General features: G+C 43.8%; 1 protein-coding gene across 4 annotated transcripts in view; it reads right to left on the bottom strand.

Annotated features, from left to right (window-relative positions):
* Window positions 1–748: 748 nt before the first annotated feature.
* Window positions 749–23,101, bottom strand: part of STAMBP (STAM binding protein) — a 675,416-nt gene continuing 653,063 nt past the window's right edge. For 2 of the 4 annotated variants that reach the window (XM_069618921.1, XM_069618923.1), the window contains exon 10: window positions 749–2,362. In XM_069618921.1, coding sequence (XP_069475022.1) covers window positions 2,306–2,362 — 57 coding nt within the window. In that variant the 3' untranslated portion in view covers window positions 749–2,305. The remainder of the gene's footprint in view (window positions 2,363–23,101) is intronic. The other 2 variants (XM_069618924.1, XM_069618922.1) reach the window with 1 other exon arrangement.

Genomic DNA, 23,101 nt, shown 5'->3' on the forward strand with positions numbered 1-23,101 from the left:
GGATCAACTTGGTACCATTTTGGGCCCAGTTGATCAGTACTAATGAATGGAGAGGTGAGTGAGGAAGTTTCACCCGACCCGGCATGCGATGCACGCAAATGCGTACACGGGATTACACTGTGGTATGGTTCGGCATCGAGCCAATCCACACTAAGTGTATCCTGTGGCATCGACGCACCGGGTTCTAATGGAGCGTATAGTTCGTGTTACAGTGAAGCTTTAACGTGATCACAAAATCTACACTGGATGCTGCAAGGTACTACTAGATCTATATGATGAGTGGTTGCATGATGGGCTTGAAATGTGCTCAAGCTGTCCCTACTAGTTTGGAGGCTTTCACCAGCTCAGGGAGTGAGCTAGGTTTGCCAAGCCAGCTGAGCAGAAATGTCAGCACCAAGATTTGGCCGTGTACAAACAGCATGCACAGGGGTGGGGGGCGGTTTGAATGGGGTGACAACAGGTGCCAAAGAAAAGGGCACAAGAGAAATGCTGCAGGACCTGACTGGAATTCACTATGAGTTTAAGGTGTATGACATATAAAATGCTAGTAAAGGTCTAATAGAGAATCTGGCATTCTTAAAAATGAAAGGAGGATTTGTGGCCTCTGGTGAGTAATGGTATATTCCCAGCTAAGAACTCGGAGGTACTCTCTCATAGACACACCAGACCTATGAAGATGAGATGACAACCGATCCCAGCCCTTTGATATTTTGCACACACATTGAAAAAACACACAATCAAGCTATCCTGAATTCTGATTTTTTATTATGTTACAATACCTCTCAGGAAACTATCTGATGGTCATTTAACAGAAAGACAACTTTGGTGGAGGCAGTTTGCAGTTACCCTGTTGTGGCCTTTACTAGTACAAAAATTAACCCTTAAAAAAAAAAATAAGTGCGGCTGCATGTGCTCAGTGCTGGGAAGTGAATGCGGCCTCAGGTTGCACCTACACCATGTAGGTTACTATGAGGCTGATGCGCTATGAAATCCATGTTTGTCAGAAAGCCAAAACGGTTGATGAATGTTCTTTAAGACGAAGAAAACACATTTTCACAGGCCTACTGAGGCAGTAGTGAAAGCCAGCGGAACACGCCCATGCATAACAAGTAGGGGTGATGAAGAATTCTATGGCAGCCTCACAATTTCCTGTCCCTCGTGGTTACATCTGTATACAGACCTTTGGTGCAAGAATATTTAAGAGCACTCACTCATCATGATCAATGTAGATTCCCAACCTGAACAGGCATCAGAATGTGTAAGTACTGCAATCTACCCATTTTTTCAGAAGTATTTCAGATGACGTGATCTGCTGCAGTGAGAGAGGTTATGCAGTGCGCAAAGCCATGAAACAGTCCAGCTAACAAGATGCATGCGTGATTCGCATGGTTTTCTTAGAAAAACTAAATGTAAGCCCTTCCACCGTTCGTTCAGGTGTTCTCGATGGGGAGTGCATATTCTAGGATGTTGAAAGTGGCCGTAGAGCAGGTTTTTCCAGTCCCCCTGCTCCTCAAACGCCACCGAGCTATGTTGTAAATTCTTTACACACAAAAAAGAGACCTGGCTTCTTTGCCAGCGAAACTGAAGACTGTTAATAAATGAAATGATGTCCACTGCTTTGCCATTGAAGAGCATTGAAATAAACCAAGGGAAACACGTCCAAAGAAAAGTAAACTTCGCCCTCATGGTGAACATGAAGTGTGGGCCATCAGTGAAACGTGAATGCACCATATTCGGCATTTTTCAGCAAACCTGTTCCTTAAATATAGACATATCTGGATGATGCAGGTGACTGAGACGAGGCACCATGGACATGTTTTGGTGGAATATGCTTCAGTCCATCAAAAAATTGGTGCACTAGTGCACTGTAGCAGATATCGCCCAATGTGACCGTTTTGGGCAAGCCCCAGGCTGCTCCAACTGCCATATCCTGGGGTCATTTAGAGATGGGCCTCTTCCCCGCTGCCCAGTTTAGGCAAAGGGGGCCTTCTGTTTGAGGTTCACTCCATTTTGTACAGGTTTTTGCAGGGTCAATACCAGTCATGATAGAAATACATATGTTAATGTACACAAGTTCTTCATTAGAAATTAGCACACAATCTGTAAACTATATATTAGTTAAATTAAAAGAAACTGAATATATTAATTTATTTGCAATGGAGGCGAACCCTGGCCTTAAACCTACATAATTCCACTCGTTATCCTTTTAAAGACTGGCTGGATGGGTGAAGGTATTTGTATCCAGCACAATCTGGTGCAGAGAAGGGAGTAAGTCAATTTCTTGTCACAGAGATTCTGCACGGCCTCATCGCAAATCCATGACAGTGATATCCCGCTCGATGACTGTGACGTGACTGCTGGCCTGTATGGGGAGAGACACATGAAAGACGAGAGGTTGAGTCATGTGATGCAGAACACATATGCGATCACTTTGCCTTAACGTAATGCATGGACTCTGCAGGTTAAAACAAGAAGGCAGGGGGACAAACAATCGTGTACACTCACTGAAAAAGAACAACGCGAGGACATGAAGCTACCTGGGTGCAAAAACAAGCCAAGAGACACAGTGCATGTGTTCACCGCAGGAATACAACCAGGAGACAAGACGATTTGCTCAGAGCAGGTAAGCAGCTAGGGTACACAGGGGTAAAGACAGGACAGCGCGTGATTGAGCGAGCTGTAAACTGCCAGCTCACACAAAACGTGCCCAAGTAAGGTGAACACCCAACAAAGTACAATTAGGAGGTGAACACTGGCAGGACACAGACCTAGGGTTCTTGTAGTAGGCTAATAAAACAGCAGACAGATAAGGTACCCGAGGAACTGCAACAAACTTGGCAGGTCAGAAAGCTGAACATACACAATATCCCTGCAGTTAAAGAGGACGCCTAGTTTCACTCTATTGTCTCAGTGCTGGAGGAACAGAACACAAAGTGCGCCGATATACAAGTTTAATACCTTGGTTGTCTTTATAGGAGGGGTTAGATGAACGCTTAAGGGAAAGCAAGAGAACATAACACAATATCCTCGACTGCTCTATGAAACAGTGGATAGGAGGTGGGGGAAATTAAAAATTAGCGAGGAAATATTTGACACGGCCTTGCGACCTCTTCCTGGTCTCAATTCAGGTATTTAGCATTTGGGGTGTTCTTGTTAGGCAGAATCGTATGCAGTACCCTTTGGGAACACTACAAACAATTAAGACTACAAGTGTAAGTATAATTTCACCTTTGGTACAAGCCTGTACTAGACAGTAATGTGGTAGCAGTGGCTGAGCAGCCAGACTTATCTGAGCAAAGTGAGCAGTACAAGAGGTTATACAAAGGACCAGCAATCACAATGATTCAAACACTTACTCAAGGTTTCTTGGTAAAGGAATATACATTTATTCACATAGTCATTTGGAAAACATTGCACTAGCAAGAGCAGCTCAATATCATATACTAATACACTACAAATATACAACCAATCAGTTCCTGAACAAGTTCAGCTCCCCTGAAGTGTGAGCAAACTGGCACTTCAGTTACTTTTAAAAGGGATAAAAAGACAGGTTAAAAGAAAGCAAGGCACAAATACTTTCATAGGCAGGGCAAATCGTTTCAGTTCACTACAACCAGCAATTCAATGGGCCTGGGCCAAAGTGAATGGTTCAGAGTCTTGTATAGGATAGCACAGTTCTGGTAGTAAACGGTTAAGTCTTTACCACGGTTCTTAGAAGAATTTGTTCACATGAAAAGTTATATGTTGGTTTAGGGAAGGACAAGCCTCCAAAGTCGGGAAAGTTTCACAAACTTTCACTGTGGCCGAACGGAGTTCTGAACCGCAGTTGCACAGTACCTTGTAAGTGAAGAAAAGCTGTAGTTGAGGCAGTTGTTCCTGGCAGTTCCTGCAGATCTCGCTGTTCCTGAGCTTCAGTCGTGGGGACAAGAAGGACGACAGCGGGAGGTTCCTGCACTGCCCAGGGAAGAGGCCACAAGCTTGGGAAAACATCGGTTTAAGGTGCGAGTGCCTGAAAAACCACAAACTGGTATCCTTCCCACTGGCTATCCGGTTTTCAACAGCACGCTGAAGAAAATTCGACCAGTATAGGGACGGTGTCCAGGCGGCTTACGAGTTGGTTGTTCCCACCAAACTCAAGGGAAGAAGTTAACCTTGAAGGGCTTCTGTGTCAATGGAGTTTCAGGCAATTCGGACCTGCAGCAGGGCTTCACCAGTGGACCAGGAGTTGCAGCAGTCATCTTCCTTCAGCTCGTCTTCGGTTCTTTCGTTCCAGTGGTCGACTCTGCTTTCCAAGTCCCAGAGACCTGCTTTTAAACAGTTTTCCCCCATTCATTCCAGCCTGGCTGTCACTCACACAGCAGGGTGGCTGTCCCAGCCGGCCAATCACGCCAGAGTGCATTCAGGTCTGGTAGGAGACTAAGCACAGGGAGTTTCGGGCACCTCCCTCACATCCTGTCCACCCCAGACACTCAGGCGCCAGAGGAGGGCTTCAGCACTGAAGCCCGCCAAAGGCCAACGAACAAAGTGACCAAACCTGGTTTGGCGCGTAGAGCTAAGCACAATAAGGACCTTTCCTAAAAGAAACGGCGAAAAAAAGTCGACGAGAGTCTGTTTTTACAGATAGATCTTGGGCGCCATATTGGAAAACATGGCTGACCCGATTTTTAGCTACCGGTGTACGCGGTCGGTAAAAATCATGGTAGTTTGTTTAGAACCACTCCCACCAGCCATTTCAAGTTGAAAAGGGTAACATTTGACTGTTACATGAGTGTTTAGACTCAGGGGAAGCTAGGAAACCCCTCCAAAAGACTAGAGGCGATCAGAGTAAAATGTATTGCCCCTTTACTGACAAAGAGAAAAGTTACTTACCTGCAACTACAGTTCTCCAGCATTGTTCTCTTTCATAGATTCGTTGCTACAGAGAGGGAACCCAGAAATGGGAAGAGGGGAAGAGGGGAAAAATACTGGGTATTTTTATCATAACATCACAAAACACCCCTCACCAGTAAAAACGCGAATATCAATTCATGCACATCCCTGATATTGAGTACAAACTCTATTCCCACCTAAATCCAAACATACACATATCTTTATTGATTGAATATAACCATAAACATTACAGTCATTTAAAATGTAAAATCTTGCTTTTCCAATACAAATCATTTTGTCAAAATGTACATCACATTCATTGGTAAATCGTGTTAACACCATCCATGATTACAGCACCTGGCCCAATCTGATAAGATCAAAAAATGTAACTATGCATAAAAAATTTCCATAAACACAGCCAATACTAATACACAAAACAATCTTGTGGTCACTCTTGCATAAGCTGTTAATAGCAAATTATAATGTGCTACACGCTAAATGCAGGTAATTCTTTTTTTAAAATTGTATTTATTGTGTATTTATTGTGTATACAGTTTTAATAAACAAAACTTTTACACATACATATCTCCAGAAATTACAACACAAATTCATTATTATATCAATCACAATACATAACATAAAACATATCATGGTATTATAAACAATAATAAAAATTAAAAATGAATTAGAAATAAAATGTATCAGCACATAAATTATTCAAAACTAAAATGGAGAACGAAACACTGCACCTCAGGCCCAAAATAAAAATTTGATTAGGATCTAGATATCAACTTTTATGAAGTTCCTCATGCAGCTTAATGTCTGCCTCAAACTTGCGCAGCTTCTCATCAACACATCTGCATACTTGTGTTAAGGCTACAATCTTGCTACGACTATTGTCTGTTAGACATTGTAGCCAAAAAGATTTTCTGGCTATTTCCTGCAGATTTTCCACAAATTTTGAATAACAGCTTTCATAAATGGGGGTCTTTCCGACACACTTTGTAAGAACATGCCTAGCTGATTCGGATTCCTGCTGATCACAACAGATTCAGCAGGTTCTCTCCTGTACGAGGATTCCCGACCAGGCTCCTCTAGTTTCTAGGATATCCAGCCGGTTAAGCCTTATATTCAAAAATATCCGACGTGTTATCCTTGACTGGCAAAGTTTGAGATATCCTTGGATTTCCTTACAATTAAAAGGCATCCTAGTGAAGGTGGATAGGGATTTCATATTTGTAACCTTCCTTTGGATTTTTACCCAATCGAGTTTCTCAGCAATATTTATCAAGGATTTTAGCATTGCCCCTTCACCATATTCCCACCTAGGGGTCCAACACAATTCCTCAAAGAAACCCTAATTAGTACGTTTGAATTCAAAGGCGTACTAAGTATTGACAGAATGGTGTCAGGAGAAGCGAACATGATCTTTAAATATAACTTCGCTCTGTTGAGGCTAATCAGGGTGTTAAGGGAGATTAGTCCCATTTCCAACCTAATGGCCTCTAAAGGAGTGTAGTGACTCAGTCCTAGAATTCTACGCCAAATACAACCTTCGATCTTATCCGCCCACGATGTCCAGTCTCTAAAGGATGCCTCCAGACCATACAGAAAGGCAGTAGCCAATTTCTGCTTGTAGATGGTACGTATCCCGCACAGGCTGTAGCCAGCAGTTTTTGTTTCAGAATGAAGAGATCACCCCCATAATGGAGAGGACGTTGGCTATCTTATTTGCCTGCAGTAACCCCTTTCACCCCCTTATCATTTGACTCAGTTTCATGGTCTAGATATTTATAGGAGTTAACCCTTTTAATATCATCTCTATTACAAGGGATACTTGTCTTATTACATCTCTTGGATCCGCTGGCCATAAATTGTGTCTTACTTATATTCACTTTCAGGCCATTCTTCTCAGCATAAGAGTGAGCTGCTCTCGCACTATTGCAGATTCCAATGTATGTATTATCAAAAATGACAATGTCGTCTGCATAGCAGATCCATCCCAACTTATTCGTGCCAATTTGGGGGAAAGCATTCATTTTATCAATGAAAATTTCTCCGAAATCGGCCAAGAATAGATTAAAGAACGTAGGTGCCAGGGCACATCCCTGTTTTACTCCCAACCTAACTGGTATGTAATCCGTCATTAGGCCCATATTATTTAGCCTTACTCTGGTGGTATTATTCTCATACATCAACCTACTGATGTAAAGTAGGTGTGCTAGCATCCCCATATGGTCACATTTTTCCCACAGTAGATGTCTGTTAACCATATAGAATGCTGAGGAAAAGTTGACATTACGAATATATAGAGGTAACTCTTTGGAAACATTTGCATGTTCTACCAGAGTATTGACCACGAGTATATTGTCAACCGTTGAATAGCCCTTTCGGGTATTGTTAAAGATGTTATTACTTAGTACCCATGAGTTAATTTCATTAAGGACCAGTGTGTAATAAATCTTGCTAGGCACATCCGTGAGAGCCAATAGGCGGTAGTTACCAGGAAGGTTTCTATTTCAATATTCAAATATGGGAATCGTTATCAAGGTCTTCCAAGAATTTGGTATGACACCGGTCCTCAAGATTTTCCGATAGGTAATAAGTAAAATATCAGCCCAAATATCAGCATTTTGTTTGATAACAATATTACATAATCCGTCAGGGCCCTAGATGTCTTTAGCTGGTTTATAATGTCAACAATATCAACTCGTAAAATGTATTATGTTTTCTTTTCTCCACAGGACAAGGTCTCCTCTAAATTATTCCTCAAGTTATGTTGCCCAGGTATGGTTATCTATGCAGCACATCAGTTGATGGTTCTCATTGCCTAGGGTGGCCCTATAGTTTGCCCAGAGTTTTTTTGTATCGCCGGTTAAGAGTATTTTTACTATGGCTTGCCAGTTTACATTCTCACTAGACCTTCTAGATCTGTATAGCCAATTCCTATAATTGTTCTTTATTTTTCACTTTAGCAACATGTATGAGGCCATAGGAGTGCCAATATGTTCAATAGTTTTTATGGCTTCTCTCATTTTTTTCTTCTTCTCATTTATGATTTTGTCAAAAGGGGCAGTATGATGTTTTTTCCCGGAAAGCGGTTGCAGTTTCCCTCCCATAGGCATCATATCATGCATATTGCGTGAAATCCACTCAGTAAATTAATCTGCCGTCATCTTTGTCATATTCTTAGTAAGTAGGCAGTTGCACCACATTCTTGCTTTATGCAGATTCCGGTCCGACCAGCCCAGCCTGTTCCCCTCACCCAGCACTTTCACCTCACCAATATTATCAATTTTCAGTTGTTCTGTGCTATTCACTTCCAGCATACATGACACAACAGAGTGGTCGCTATAAGGAGTCGACTGGACATTAAACTGGTTCAAAGTATCATAAAGACACATACTAAGATCGATGTAATCAATAGTCGAGGCATATTGTCCATGTAAATTCCACGCCCTGTTACTTTTTCCCGTGGTTGTTAGTCATAAGTAATTCAACTTCAGTAAGAAAAGTCCTCCACCTTTCAGATTTAACATCATAGTTGCTTGCTTGACTAGTAGTGGAGTACAGTTCATACAAATTAGGGGCAATCAATGAGTTAGTTTCAGCATCTATAGCAGAATATTCAGAGGACTTTATGCCATTTCGAACCAGAATGGCCAGACTACCGAATGGCCTACCCATGACACCCTTATTTGCTTTCCTATAGTTAGTGAAGCTGTCAAAGACAGGATATGAGCGAAGCCACGTTTCTTGCAAAAAATGATATCCTTGTCCCCAAGCAATTCGTAAGAACCCGTATCACGGAAAAGATGGCTGTGACACCCTGTATTCCATGAAGCTATAATAAGCTTAGCTCATCTTTATTTACAGGTGGCAAAAAAGGAGCATAGCCATTCCCAGTGAGACTTGGTAACTTCATCTGTTACAATTAAGTTTTTCTGTTAACAATCTTTAGCTTGTCTCACAGTTTTAGGCTCTTGGAGTTTTAGCTGCTTCGTAGCGGCCACAACAAGGACTATTTCGTAGCTGTATTTCCTAAGACCAGATTTAGCACTTCTTATAAGCAAGACAACGGCCTCAGATTAACAGTGCACTTCAGTCCTCCCCTTCGGGCGTGAATCAACACACTTGAAGTCACTGCTTTTCACCACTCTAAGCATCAGTTGAGAGTGGAGCATCTTCTGTTTATAGGTTTATTTTGCCTCTTCCAGCCCGCAGAGATAGTGAAACGTTTTTTAGGCATCTGAACAGTTTTTGCACTGGTTTTGACCTCATTAATCTGGTCTATTACAGTCGCGGTCTTTGTGGGCCCACTTTACTTTTCACAGGCCTCTGAGTTGGAGATTCAATTGTCATTATACTGCTGTCACTTGTAATGACAGACTGGTCTGATTCCATAAAACTTAGACTGGGTTCTATATTTTCCTTAGTTATTTTAGATGGCTTATCATTAGGGACTGAGGCTCCCAGTAACCAGGAAGTTAAGTTACCAGTTTTCAAAGCCAGTCTTTTCACCTTTCTGGCGTCTTACCCTTTTAGAAGGGATTTGCTTTGAAGGAGTCTCACCCGAGGGGACTTCTGTAGGAATAGTAGTAACCTAAACCACAGTTGCCTCTGATGCCTTTCCCCCTGTGTCAATGCCCAGTTTCCTTTTTCTGCGTTTTTCTCTCTTAGATAATCTACAACTCTCATTGACAGTAGAATCATCACCAGCCAAGATCTCCACTAACGTGGATTCAAGGTTATCAGCGTTTACTCCACCCTGTGTGGTAGAAGTCGGGTGCATTGGTAGTGCCAAATGATTCTTTGCATTCACAGACCCCTTCTTCTCGGTACCCATATTAGTAAGTAAAGAGGTATTTTTTTCCACTAGGCACAGAATGTTATGACAAAGTTTCAACAAAACCTTTAAAGCAAAGCCTGTGGAAATATGTGCTTCCACGTCTTTCAATTTAGTTTCGCATACAGTTTACCGTAGACCCCTCAACAGATAAACACATTCAACTCGGACTCAGTGGATCTATCTGCCAGGCCACTAAGCCGCGGTGTGCAGGACAGTATGTAGGGGTTAGGCAAGGACACATTTGGAGCTGCAGGAAGAGAAGCCTCTTCAGTAGACACTTTTACTTCGGGAGCAGTGTTCCCGTCTTCTATAGCGATGTGTTGAGAGCTAGCAGGATTAACACATTCCAGGTTTGCCATCTGTCCTTCAAGGCTATAGCAAAGGTTTAACTATGAGTTATTGTTATCAAAGTCAGGTGGTATCATCACTGCTTCAAGAAGAGACTCCTCAGTATAAGGCCTCTCGCCGTGAATCTCAGCCACTGTAGTTTGTCCCAAGAAAAAGTCTTTATTTTCCTTAATTATGGCTGTTTGAGTACTTGCTTCACCCATAGTCCTTGCTCCATAACCATTTGTAGTTGTGTTTTTCTTATTTACCTTAAGTTTGCTTCGCAGTTTCATAGTTTCAAGTTTCAGACAAGCAACAATATAGTGGTAAAAATAGAAATCGAAGCGTGTACCAGTTGTATTGCCCACAGAGATCTCCAATCGACCCCCTCTGGGGCTCCAACAGACCGGCTCCACGGTTGCCGCTCAGGGGCTTGTCATTGAAGAAAACAACACGTTGAGTGTGACGTAGACAGCGGGCAATGTCCTCAGATTTCCCCCAGGAGTGAGTACAGCTCTTAAGAAGTTATACCGTTGTGCCCTTAAGTGACTCAAAGAGCATTAGCTCTGCAGTCGTCGCTCAGAGGTACAATTAAATTCCAGAGAATTATGTCAATTCACAGTTATTCAGATAGCCGGTGCGCCCATAAGGCGTGAGGACCGCCCGGACGTGGTGGTGGAGATAGAGCAGATTAAAGTCAAGCTCAAGTTATGATATATCTGTGCACATATTTCAATCAGTGCAGTGTTAGACTGTATAATCTTATCGAAGAAGGAAGGTATCTATCGCGGCTGAGCGAACCGCGAACCCCAAACATACTGCTACAGCACACCGCGCAGCGCTCCACGCATGCGCAGTGTAAAATATGCAGAGTCCCAGGTGATCAAAATAGATGAAGGGCAATCCAAATCCTTAACGGCACGGGGAGAAAGGAAATCTGCATCCTCCTTCACCAAGGTACACCAAACACACTGCGCTGGTAATATATTTTACCCAAAGCTACCCATATTCCTTATATTATTGAATTTCCTTTTTCAAGCTATGGTAGCTTTGTTGTGTGCAGTCATTTATTCCCAACATGTTTCTGCACCTAATCATTAAGAACATTCTTCAGGAGCAGTTTTTTAAAATTTGTAGGACACATTCATGATGCAACTGTACTTGCAGCATTTAACAAACTGTTACCAATTATGTGAATAAAAGAAATATATACAACATGTTATGGGATGTGCTAAAAAAGAACCCTCTTTTTACATCTCTATTTATACATACAACTCAGACTTATTCATGAATTATTACCTGTATATATGTGCCACCCAATTTGCGCAAGATTATGAAAGAATTTTCGTCTACACTTCATCAGCCGTTTTCCTATGGGGAAACAATTAGATTAATAATAACATAAATGTAGCTAATATGGCAGCATAGCTAACATGAACCAACTTTCCCATCACTGACCTGGTCTATTAGTCACATAGAATGCTGTAGCGTGTTCTCAATTAGCGTATATCCCATTATCTACACATAGTGAGGTGGTTCTTTCGCGTTCATGTGTTATTACTGGAGAGCCTGCCAAGTGAAACCTGAAATTAATGAAGCATGATGACAAGAGTTCCCTTCAATTTCAGTGTTTGCATTTTGGAGGAGTTCCTCCAAAGGTTTTGCCTGCAGAGTCATGATGTCCAAGGATACCCCTAGAAATATTGTGCTCCTTGAAGGAAGTCTGTATGACTTGCTGCAATTGATTGAAATGCCCAACAAAGATACTTTCCTGCAAGGTGGACGTTCCGTTTCCCATGAACTAGAGATGGCACTCAAATTGATCAGTCATCCAGGTGAGAATAGACATGGAGCCCATCCCTCCCAAGATGGGCCGCCAGATGTGCCAGGAATTTGGTAACACTCTTGGTGCCGACTGCAAAGCAAAGCAAAACAAGAGAGGTTATGGCTGGAAGGTTTAGAAGTCATCTGAACCTCTGGCGTTGCTCTGGGCAACCCTCCAGACCACAGTTTTTCATATGTCAAGCCGTTACAGAAAGGGGAAAGACCATATGCAAATCAGGGTTGGTCCCACCACGAAGAGGAGCGCTGTCAATTGGTAATGTTGCCCTGCTACCAGGAAATCCAAGTATCTTTGATGTTGTGGGTGTGTCGGGGTGTGGAAATAGGCATCCGCCATGTTGAGGGATAAAGGGAAATCCCCACATTTGAATGTGGCCTCGAAACATCTATAGGGCGCACACTTGAAATGATGGGAATTGGATGAATTTGTTGAGGAATCCAAGGTCCACGATAGGCCTCCAATCCCCCCAATTTTGTGAATTAGGAAATAATAGTCACGGTTCCCCTGATTTTGCTGGTTTAGCGGTACTTGCTTCAAAGCTCCCTTGAGCAGGAGCACCTCCACTTCATTTTGCAGTTCTTCCAGATTGTTTTCGAATCTGTGGGAGGCGGTAACGGGTGGCTTTTAAAGAAATTCTGGAATGTGTCCATAGGCTATTATGGAAAGCACCTATTGATCTGTCGTTATTTGCTTCCATTAGTCTAGAGAGGCTGTCAGGTAACACTTCAGGAGGGTGAATGGTGGAAGGAGTTAGACCTGCTTGCCTGGCTGGCACGTAGTGTGCGATGTGCCTCGTCCGCCGTTGTCCCATGGTAGACCTGGAGGCCTTATAATGGTCTCCTGTGGAGTGGGAAGCTCCTCTGTAGGAATGGGAGCGACAGGATGAGCTAGTGCCTCTGCCGGAGCTGGAGAAATGGCCATTGGAACAAGAAGACTGGTAGTGTCTCCAATGCTGAAGCGTGCCAAAGAATCGGGCTGTGTCGTATCAGTCTATCAAACAAGTACATCATCCACTTTTTCCCCGAAAACATCTTCATCGCCGAAGGATATATCTGCAAAGGTAGTATAGCTTAGTGGAAGAGAGCTCGCATTGGAAGCAAGACGACGCAGAGCAACACAGGTTCGTATCCCGGGTCAGCGCTTAGTAACCTTATCAGCATTAAGCGCATTATAAAAAACAATTATAATTATAATCTTTTACTTTCAATTGGGCAATTAGTGGCTTTCAAACAGCCATGACAGCAAAGCATGTTACCCATCGGTCTGAATCGAGTTACGGTGAAATCCTCTGCAATGGATATTACGTAGTTGGATGCCAATTCCCCTCTTTGAGAAGTAACAAGGATTCCCTCTTCCTGTCCTCTGGCAAAAAATACAATAACAATCCCAGTTTGTACCACATTACACTATTGTATCTCGCAATTGAATTTGCAGCCTTAATCGTTGTAAACACTGTGGTGATGACATGCTTGCCAAATATATTAAGCAGTTTGTCCTAACATGGGGGTCCACACATGGGGAAGACTGCTTGGCTGATCTCTTTTTCACAGCCACAGATGCTGCCTAATCGGGACACAGCTGTGCTTTTAAGCATTTCAGGGCAGTGGCTGGTGCCCTGGATTTCTTGTCCAAATGATCCCTTGTGGCCAGGGCTGTTTAGGGGTTCTTAGGGCCACTAATCCGTCTTTCAGATATCATCCAGGATCAGGTTGGATAAAATTCTCTTATTCGACTTTTCCCTGAGCTGGTATAGGAAGCCCTCCTTCCTTTGCTCAGCAGGTAATAGATCATACATTTTTGTGCCTTTGCATGGTAGAGTGGAACACCCCAATCTCACCAGGAGGAATCACTAGGTTATTCCTCTGGCTCCCCATCAGCAGGAACAAGATCATCGTAGCCATCCAGGGAGGTGGAATGTATAGATACTGTAACAGGGAGCGTGTCACCCAAAGAATGTGTGTCCGAATGTGGGTAGTAGGGGTCTTTATTCCCTCCTGTTTGCGTGCTCTGAGCCTCCCTCTTGCAATGCAGAATTGGGACCCACGATTTTGGTGAGAGTGTTTCTGGCTTCTACAGATTGTCTGGTCTTTGCGGCGGAACATCCTGTGAAATTTTAAGTCTCATAGGGATGTTTGGCACATTCATATGAGGCTCCTTTATCAGGATCTTCAGAGTTTTCAAAATGTATACAGACAGGTAACGTGCCTTTGGTTGTGGGGGTGGGTGGACTGCAGTGGTTTTGGCATCCAATGGCCTTTTTGGCATAGCCGCAGGTCAGCAGAGACAGCCATCTCTCTTCCAAATCCTCTTCCTCAGAAAAAACACCCTTTGGACGTTCAAAGTCTGAATCAATTCCATGCTCAAAGATTTTCTCTGCAGGAATGTCTGCAGTCTCTGTGAAGGTAGAAGGAACATTTGTGTGCATGCTAATCATTTCTTGCTTTTTTCATTTGGACAATGGCCGGTGGAAGCAGCTGTTAACGAGTCCGCCTTTGATGGAGTGGTAGTCCGCGCAGAAATCGTCAACAATGCAGCGAAAAAGGTCAACAAGAGTTTCACCCATGCAAAAGTCCATAAAATGGTCACTGAGGAGGGCATTGTTGGCGTCGTAGGTGGGTTTGATACCACAGCACTCTTGGGCATCAACAACAAAGTCATCAAGGTGGTCGTGAATGGTTTAATTGTCGAGGCGGTCATCGAGGGTGTTGTGGGTGGTGTTGCTGTCAACTGTACCGTAAATGTTTCTATCTGCTCCTGTATGTTGCCACAGGCCTATGAAATATAGCCTGAATTGCTGTGTTCTACCCGTGAATGGTCTCAAGGACACATGTTGGTCAATGGCTCTGCTGACAAGTGAGCTTTTTCCCCTAAAGAGGTGGGTTTTTCCAACTGGGAGGTCTTGTGTGTTTCTTTTATGACCCCAAGCAGGTTGCTCACTCCTCGCCCTTTTATCCCTGGAATGGTCCTCGTGGGATCTTGCTCTTTTTGACAAAGTAGGCTGTTCCAATGGCCTGCTATGATGAGCTAAGGCCGAGTTTCTGATTGAGGCTGAATCTGAAGTGATGGTACCTTCATCCAACCAGGCAATCAGCCTCCTTTGATGATCTCTTAAGGTCTTGTCTAAGAATGGCAAATAGAACAGGATCTCATATCACAGTACAAGCAACACAAGCACTCTGTGTGCTTGTCCTCCACATAAATGTTGCTTATATTGCATGTGGAGAAATGTTTAAAGATACTCTTACTGATCTTTACTTTAGCCATGGTGGTTGTGGGAAACACTTCACAGGGCTGAACCCGGAAGGGAAATAGATTGCATTATCCGCCAAGTCAAAGTCTCCCAAGCGCTTTAGGTATGAAAGAGCTTATCTCAGTTTTGAAAAAGGGATGAAGTACAAAACTCTTGATGAAGCAATTCTTGAAATAATGCCAAAGGAAGTAACAACTCTGAACACACAGTAAAGAATAAAATAAAAAGGCTTCTGTGCATGGAGAGAGTGGCCCAAAGCAAGTCTGATAGAATGCAGAAGTGAGTGCAGTTTATTGTTAGTTACAATGACAACTATGTTTTTATGTACTGTGGCGTTACAGCCTGACAACAGGGAATATGCAACAGCATTTTAATCTATTAATGATTTAATGCTGGAGGAACAACACTTATGGGTGCCCTTTCAGGTCATGCTTTCGTAAGTTAACATGCAGACTATTCCAAGGATCCAGTCTCTCGCTTCTACTTCAACATCCACACGACCCCACTACTGAACCTTAACTCAAGCCTCTCATGCTTTACTATGTGGATGACATACAAATCATTTACAAATTTGCTAATGACCCTACAATAAGCACACCCAACCACAGCGCATGGGTTGCATGTGTGGATTCCCGGATGACCACAAACGGACTTGGATGTTGCCAAAGTAAAATAGAGCTCATCATCTGCGGCTCACCACCTCCAAAGCCCATCCAAACTCCCTCCGCTGGCTGGATGAAATGGGTACCTGCCCCTGCCAACAACCACCACCACACACCTTGGATCATGATGGAGAGCAATTTTACAGGGGAACCTGAGGTTAAAGCTATCTAAAGAAATGCTTACCTCCAGCTGCATATTATATGATAATTCATGCCCTCCCTCACCTTCATGTACAGGTCCATGGCAGCAATTGCACTTCTACTGTCAAGATTGGATTATGGCAAAAGTCTCTACCTAAAAGTCTTGATATATCTACTCAACAGACTGTACAAAGCGCAGCAGCCAGACAGCTGCGAAGATGATAAAGATACAGGTACATCACCCAAGTGCTATATATACTCCACTGGCTCCCGATTAAATAGAGGATTCAATACCTTCCATGGCAAGGACCCTGAAACCATCATAAAGAAATTCACCCTGTACCAACCATCAAGAGATCTTTGATGCAGTAACAATGCATCAGTAACTATGTGTTAAAATGGATTTCTGAACTCTGCTCTGGTGAACAGATGTTCAGGAGGCCACCCTAGTTTAGTGAAACAGGGAACGCTTCTGCAAAGTTAGCCAGGACAACTCAAGGTAGCATAGAGTCTCTCAGGAGTATTGGGGGTGATCGGAGGTCTTGGATGAGCACACATGGTAGGACACAAGAATTACTCTTAGGCAGTAAAATATCAAAAATATACAGTTTATTAGGGCTTTAACAAACATGTGAATAATGAATAACACAGTAATATCACTACTAAAACACACACCATGTAAAATATATGTACAGTCACTTTTCAGTCAATGCGATAAAGTCAGGATTCATGCCAAAACCTATGAGGAGGGAAGACACACAAACCTCAACACAATGGCCAACTTTAGAAGTCCAGCCCTACGAAGATTGGAGCCTTGTGCTCAATGTTATGTTTGTGCGTAAATGCGCTCGTCGATACATAATGCTCACAAGAGACAAACTTTAATGGGAAGGAAAAGTTAGAAGAGGACACTGGAGTGTGAGGAATGTGGTTCCAAGAGTCAAAGGTGGGTCTGCAATGGAGAAGAAAGCTGTGCCCAACTTTCGGATGACTATAGGTAGCAAGAGCCACCCAAGTGAAGACTAGGACCACAAGGGATCCTTTGTGCGTAAAAAGGGTATGGATGAAGTAGGTGCCAACGGAAAGTGGTATGATTACTCATTGCCCTTAGCTCACTCCAGGCTCAAGCTTGGCAAGTGTGAAGAAGGTCGCCTGGACTACGAAATCCCCTGCTTGGTTATGCTTCAAAGGGCACAGGTGCGGATTTCCATCAGGAGCTGCATCTCTTGTCACAAACGCAGTACAAAGAAAGCATCAATGATTCTGTTCTGGGAACACTTGAAGAAAGGGCGGAAAGTCGCCAGCAGCGACTGCCACTGTAGCACAGTGACGCAGGAGCACCTAAGTCTCGTGGACTGACACATGCTTCTCTCTTGCGGCCCAAAGCAAAAGGGACAATGAGATTTGGCAAGAAGGTGCCTGGCAGTGTGAACTAGGGTTCTCCCAAAGCTCAAGCCGAAACTCGATGTAGCAATGCTCCAGCACGGGTGCCAAGAGACAAGCTGGTCAGTCCACTGGAGGGCCCAGGGACACCTCTGAGAAGGCATGTTTGCAGTGCACCAAGGAGACGTCGAGTGTGATTGGTCCCACCACTCAAAAGGGTTGAAGCACCTTTGCAAGTCTTCAGAGATCGAGTGCAAAGCAGGGCTCTACCGGTACAACAGCAGGCTCAGGGTGCCAAACCTTCTCTGCGCGGTCAGGGTCAGTCCTTGGATCTGCTTCACTTCTCAGGATACATGGTTCCATGTAGAGGTTGATTCGGACCTCAGGGTGATCTGCGGGTCTGCACTCAGAGCCCATCCTCATATCCTAAAGTCCAGTAAGTGCTTGCAACCCAGCTGGCCAATGAGGAGATCTGCCCCACTCATGCACGCTAGCAGTGGTCCAACCAGGGATTACTGCAGCTCTCATGCCCAAATAAGGACTCCCCGGATCACAAAGAGCAAGGGGAAGGCCAAGAGACAAAATGGCCAAAGGAGAAGCCAAAAGACCTTGTGGGCAAGGCCATGACGGACACTAGCCACAGTCATTAGCCAAACGCAGTAAGCGCAGGTTGGCTCGGTAAAAGTTCATAAAAATACATGAAAAACTTCTGCTGCCACCAGTCAACTCCTAGGCACACTGTCCAGTTATCAAAACATCTTTAAGGGATGTCTTAAGCCTTAAGACAGAAATACTTAAGAGCGGGAAAACACAAGGACCCCAGTGCACAGTACAGTAATTACTTTGTAAACCGAAATACAGTTGCCAAAAGTAGCAACAAGGTCATAAGACTAAGGGAAACAATGTTTGGAGCATCAAGACGAATGCCTGAGGGGAAGCCAAAGATGAGTCCCGTGCGGACTGAGCGGAAGAGGAGAGCCGCCAGCTGCCAACGCGGAGTGCAGTTTAGAAGTTGCGATGAGGAGGATCCTGCATACTCTTCAACTCTCCTGATGAGCACTGCTCTTCAGAAGCAGATACGCAGTGGCTCCATAAATCCGGGAGTTGGGCAGCAAAGCAAGGAAGGGCAAGAAGCTACAAAGTGGGAATAGTCTTCTCTCCGAGCAGGGAGACAACAGAGAAAACCTGAAGCGGGGAGAGAGGAAGAGACCGTCCCCGGAGTGGAGATGGTGAACAGGGAAGCCCTAGAGTGGGGGAAAGTGAGAGTGGGGAAGAGGGAGAAGGGCAAGCGCCAGAGTAGGGAGAGAGGAAAAGGCTAACACTGAATTGGGGAGAACGCTGAGAAGCTCAGAGTGGGAGAGTGTGAGAAGGAAAAGAGCCCCTGAGTGGAGAAACAAAGTAAGAACTGCAGAGCGGAGAATAAGAGGAAGTCAGACCCAGAGTGGAGAAGTAAGAGACGGAGAGAAACACAGACTGTGGGAACAGGACAGACATCAGCCTCCTCAAAGGAAGAAAGACAGACATATAATTGCAAGAGAGGCATAGGGGGATGTGGTTAGAGCATGGGACTGCACTCCAGTACTACTCAACCTATATGAACGGTAATGTGACCATAGGCAAGACAGCTTACTGTCCTCATCACAGTGGTTTATGTTCTTCAGTCACTTGAACAATCTCCAGATCCCACAAAGGGTGGTGATTTCTCACCACACTGTACACCTGCAGCAGAACCTAGAGGGGACACTTAAACGCTGCATTCTGCAAAAAAAATGTTTCCATCTCAAATGTTTGTGTACACCAATGATAGAACTGTAGACCTACAGGACTCAATCAGGATGTCCTCCATAGTCACCAGACAAGACAAAGCAGTATCTGCCCTGTTTTTATGTTAATGGGCAGATCATAGTCGTCTATGGTTTCACCATGGTCAACTATTACTAAGGTAAATGGACAACCATGGTTTGTCCGGGATTTTGACCATAGCTAACCACTGAAAACTTTAGATGGTAAATGGTGTAGTACAGACCATAGATAATCATGGTCCAATACTGCTCATGGTACCATGTATGCACAATGGTGTCCCTGAGCCTGCACAGTTTGTCTGACCATGAATAACCATGGACAGACAAGACTGATTATATATCAGCATTGTTTCTATATTCCTTGTTCCTGTGGACTGTCAACAGTTTGTTGTTTAAATAAAAACACATACAGCCATGGAAGACAATGGTTATTAGTAGTCACCCCAGGAATAAACAGTTCTAGGAACAATTGCCATCACCACTGAAACACTTGCCTATATCTGAAGTGCGAAGGTGAGGTGAGTGAGTTGCCCTATGCTTATCCACGTAGTACATCACAGTTATATTACCTGTATACATCAAAACCATCTTTCCCCAAAGAGACCGAAGAAAAACCTACAGGTCAAAGATAACGTTGTTTCGCGGAAAGACCGGGCATAATGGGTCTTCATGCCATGAACGTGACTGATCAAGGGTAGCGCCTCAACCGAATTTTGAAGAGAGATCTCAGGCTTTGGAGGCACAATCAGAACTCCACCCGATGGAATCCACTATCCACAACTGAAGAACCTCTGATCTATTTGCTAATAGGAGCTTAATGTGATTGCAGACCGTTCATTTGGTAATAGTTAACTGTCAGCCTCAACTGTGTCTGTCTCATATGGAACTGGGCATGTGGGCCACCTGGGCACAGGCATACATGTGACCCTGTGTGTCTGTAACCAGAGGGCAGAGGAAAAACCTGTTTTCAAAATGTGGAAAAGGACCCTCCTAACATCAGCAAGATACTTCACTGGATTAATAGCTATAGCCCTTTTCATGTGCAACAATGGGCCAATGAAAGGGTTTTTAGTGTGGGCAACACAGACTTCAGTGGATTCACCTAAAGGCACAATTGGAGAAGTAGGTCCAGAAAAGATTGAAGGGAGTATTGAATCAACCAGTAGCCTAGATGGGGATAAACATGGACCCCCCACCCTCGACTGTTGAAGATAATATTCCAACATCCACATCACCTTGACAAAAACCTGCAGGGCTGTGCAAACATCAAACTTAAAAACATCTTAATAAAACAATATTACTCCCCAACCAGACATATTAGGAAGGAGCTCTGCAAGAGCTAGAAAGGGATGGGTGAAGATAGTAGTATTGAAGATATGTGGCACAAATCCAATCAATCTGTTGGAGGGATGTGGTGAGCTGCTGCATAGTGACCGTCTAAGTGCTTGTAAGTAATGCACAGGAGGAACCAGAGGATGCTCAGTATAGCGCATAATCCTGAAGGCTTTTCCACCACTACAAAGAAGTGGGAATATAAGTCCTGGCCCATGTTCACAGAGGTTTTTCTTTTTTTCTATTACATCTGAATCAGGCAAGACTTGGATCTCCATTTTTAGCTCTATTAATACTCAATAAGCGATGAAGAGGACAACATAGGGGAAGCCTGTGGATGGAAGCGATGACAGGAAGGACACAAGAATCATGTGCAACTTTTTAGAACTCACTCAGGTAAAGGGTCAACTCCTTGACTGCAAGCACATGTTCCCAGAAGACGTGGAGGTTTTCAGTCCTCTTTTAGAAGACAGAGGCCCCTGAGCAGCGTAACTTAATTAATGGTTCCTCTTCTTTTGACCAGAGAACCAGTCCTGATGCTGGATTTGGGCATGGAAGGTTCAAAAGGCCACTGCGTGCCTGCTTATGTCCTTCAACTGACTCTGCAAAGGACTTGGTTGGGAGATTTGCTATTACACCCAGGGATTTAGCAGTAATGCTGTTTTTCTTGCATATGTCCAACTGCTCATCTGTCTACATTCAAGATAACTTTTCCCATTGCAGTGGAGGTGTAAGATCCTATAGTTAGACTCCAGGATAAGTTATACAGACTTATGGAATGCTGGTCTCTGCATGTTCACCAAAAGGTTCATGCCGATGGAGGCCAGATAAGCTGCTCTTTCTAAGATTTCAAGAAGGGGACCATTGTAATAGGATGATAGTTGGTAGGGATAGCGGGTTCTAGTGAAGGTTTTCTTAATGAGTGGCAGAACCCAGGCTCCTTTGAGTCTAGCGGAGACTATGCCAGTGGATAAAGACGAGTAATGAAGGCAGCGTTGAAGGAAGCCAAGGGTTCAGAGCAGTCCTTGATGTGTGTTGCTGGGCAAAAGTCACCTTTGAATCTAAAAGGTTTAAGGCCTTGTAAGATGGTTTTGACTTCAGTTTCTGAGACCTCAGTGAAGTGAAACAAAGGAAGGTCTCAATGCATGGTCTAAAGAGGCGGAGGGGTGGCCGCCAGGGAATGAGGAGATTAATTGATCATGGAGCACGTGTGTTCTATTTTTTTGTGAGGGGTGTCTAATTTAGCAAGCTTTGCATCTTGAAAGATCATGCACCAGGGCTCATCTTTAGTGATGGGGGTTGGTTGGGGTTTCAAGTTCCCTGAGGATGGTGAATATCTCACGGGTGTTGGATTTAGCATTGGTGATACAGGCGTTGTATGTGGTAGTTTTGGCATGGAGAATGGCTTGTTTGTACTGTTTGGCTGCTATGGTGAACGTCAGTTTCTTGGCTTCTGAAGGAGATGTTTTCCATTTGGCTTCTGCTAGCCGTATTTGAGTCCGGAGGTCAGGAGTATGTTTGTGAGTGGAGCATGGCGGGTTGTATGGAGGAAAGGGGTCTATGGACTAGGAGTACATTTAGACAATAAGGCGAGTAATCAATTTACTGCTAAGGTTTCTCCCCTTCACTCTATATGCAATGGAGACTGCCAAGCAACATAAAGGGGAAAGGCGGAAGTAAGAAACAGAAAAACGAGAGGGACCCAAGCCATCCAATAATGAATGCGCCATAGAATATCCTAGCCAAACCTAGCATCTGTTTCACAATTTGAATCCAGAGAGTAGTAGTTGTAGAACTTGTGATTTTCTGTCCTGTGTATTATAGGGAATCATGTCTCTAAAAAGCGATATGTGCCACCCAAGCATTGACAAAGTGAACTAGATGGTGGCTTATATTAAACAATTCTAGAATGCCCAAGACCACCAATGGGGTAATGGTGGCCATTGCTGCAGGAGAATGAACCCGATAGATGACAAAGTTTGTTTGGAGATCTGATCTGTCTTGCATATGCCAGATAAAACTTCAGAGCCCTTGTAACACAGATTGTGACGACTACTTTCTGATAAATTGAGAAAGGCTTATCTACTGATTCAAATGGACTTCCATTAAAATCTTGGGAAGGACAGATAAGTATGAAGGACTCCTTTTTCTCATGGAACTGAATAAATGGCTCCTTACAGCTTAGAGCTTGATTCTCTACATCCCACCTGTAAGACGTTAGGGCCAACATAACGCAGTCTTCTAAGAAACATGGGTCAAGTCTGCAGAGGCCACTGGCCCAAGTGCCTTGTCTATGAGAAATGCCAGTACCATGTTGATGTACCTTTGATGCTGAGGTTGTCTAACCATTAGAAACAGATTGGAGAGGCCAATAAAGTGTCTCTTAAAAACAGTCTTTCACAGTGAGAACTAAGAACTTGTAGGCCCCAATTGCAGAAAGACAGGTGTGATACGTTTTCAAAGTAAGCCCTGAAGAGGCTAAGCCAGATAAACATGAGAGATCAGTCTAGTAGGGGGTTAATGCCGTTCTGTCGAGACCAATGACCAATTCGTACCCACACATGCTGCCTGCAGACGACCGATAAGCTGCTTGGAGGACCTCCATATTCTGGGAGGAAAGTCAAAATTTTCTATAAACTAGGT

The sequence above is a fragment of the Ambystoma mexicanum genome, chromosome 10 (assembly GCF_040938575.1).
Source record: "Ambystoma mexicanum isolate Mex_15411 chromosome 10, UKY_AmexF1_1, whole genome shotgun sequence".
In the NCBI taxonomy this organism is placed as follows: Eukaryota; Metazoa; Chordata; class Amphibia; order Caudata; family Ambystomatidae; genus Ambystoma; species Ambystoma mexicanum.